Here is a 1,378-nt window from a genome sequence, read left to right as displayed (position 1 = left end):
GACTATATTCTCCCAGTATTACACAGGCTTGTTTAAATGTTGTGCAGCAAACTTTATGGTTTGATTTCTTTGTATTATGGATCACTTGGGTTGTTACCAACATCTGGTGAAAATTTCATGTCATTAGCACCTCTAGTAATATATTTACTGAGAAAAATGGTGACGTGTTCAATACTTATTTTACCTGCTGTAAATGTAATAAGTATGCACATTTGCAGCTGTGATGGATTGTGTACAAACTAAATAGTATCAGACTGGTTTAAATGTATACTTCTMATCCAACCACAGTTAAATTCACCTAATCCAGGAGGATATTTTTAACAAGCTGTAATAAAATAGGATTAATGACTTTCTAGTTCTTACCGTTTGAAAAAATATAATAAGTAGGAAGTAGAGAAAACTGTGGAAAAATAAAAGGAATAGAAGTAAAAAAGTAGGCTGAAAAATAGTTRCACTAGTAAAGTACAGATAGCCAAAATTTCTACTTAACAAAGTATTTGTACTTAGGTACTTTACAACTGTTAGGGTTAGTTAGGGTCAGAAGGACTGGATATTAAGCAGGACCACTTTCTTCCATCTGTAAAACTAAAATTAGAAACATCTTGGTCAAAAATGTTGCAGAAAAACTGATTCATGCGTTTATCACATCTAGACTGGACTACTGTAATTCTTTATTATCTGAGTGTCTGAAGTCTTTAAGAAGTCTTCAGCAGGTCCAGAATGCTGCTGTGTTTGCAGGAGAAGGATTTTGCAGGGGGCGACTCGTTTCAGTCCTTGGAGGAGTTCCTGGTCATCCTAGGGGAGTCGGCCGGGGATCAGAGCGCGGACAGGATCCGGCTGGAGTTCAACAAACTCATCCTYGCTCTAAAGAAGTCCCGGGACAACGAAAAGAGGCTCATGTCTAAATGTAGAGATCTGAACGCAGAGATCATGTCCACTTCAGCTAAAGTGGCAGCAGCTGTGAAACTGTCTCAGGAAGATGAAACAACAATAACGTCACTAAAGATGGTATCAAATGTTACGCTTCTGTTTGTTTGACTGCTTCTGTCAGTGTTTTCACTAGGTTCATGTTTTCTGATGCATCTCAGTAATCCAGGTAGAAAAAAAATCAAATTAGGTTCATGTTTGTTAACAAAATATCTCACCACTCACTGGACTCTTTTATTAAAACTCTCAGGAAGTAGTCTTTCTTGGCTGGTGCACCCTGACTTTGGAGATAAACCAAATTAAGATGGCCACTGAATGTAGCTAACAGAAAAATAGCTGCAACTCAACCCATTTTACCAACATTGGGCCTCATGCAAGAACCGTTCGTACGCACAGATTTGTTCTTAAATTGTGCGTACGAGTGATTTAGGAGAATTTGTGGCATTCACCA

The 1,378-nt window shown here is 38.0% G+C and overlaps 1 protein-coding gene across 1 annotated transcript in view; it reads left to right on the top strand.

Moving 5' to 3' along the window:
* The first annotated feature begins 649 nt into the window (after positions 1-649).
* The window catches only part of cfap58 (cilia and flagella associated protein 58), a 30,893-nt gene continuing 30,164 nt past the window's right edge, over positions 650-1,378 (top strand). Inside the window, exon 1 of the mRNA XM_014027994.1 lies at positions 650-1,008. Coding sequence (XP_013883448.1) covers positions 721-1,008 — 288 coding nt within the window. The 5' untranslated portion in view covers positions 650-720. The remainder of the gene's footprint in view (positions 1,009-1,378) is intronic.

The sequence above is a fragment of the Austrofundulus limnaeus genome, unplaced genomic scaffold (assembly GCF_001266775.1).
Source record: "Austrofundulus limnaeus strain Quisiro unplaced genomic scaffold, Austrofundulus_limnaeus-1.0 Scaffold707, whole genome shotgun sequence".
Taxonomy (NCBI): Eukaryota; Metazoa; Chordata; class Actinopteri; order Cyprinodontiformes; family Rivulidae; genus Austrofundulus; species Austrofundulus limnaeus.
Note: the sequence above shows the minus strand (reverse complement) of the source record. Positions and strands in the feature narration are given on the sequence as shown.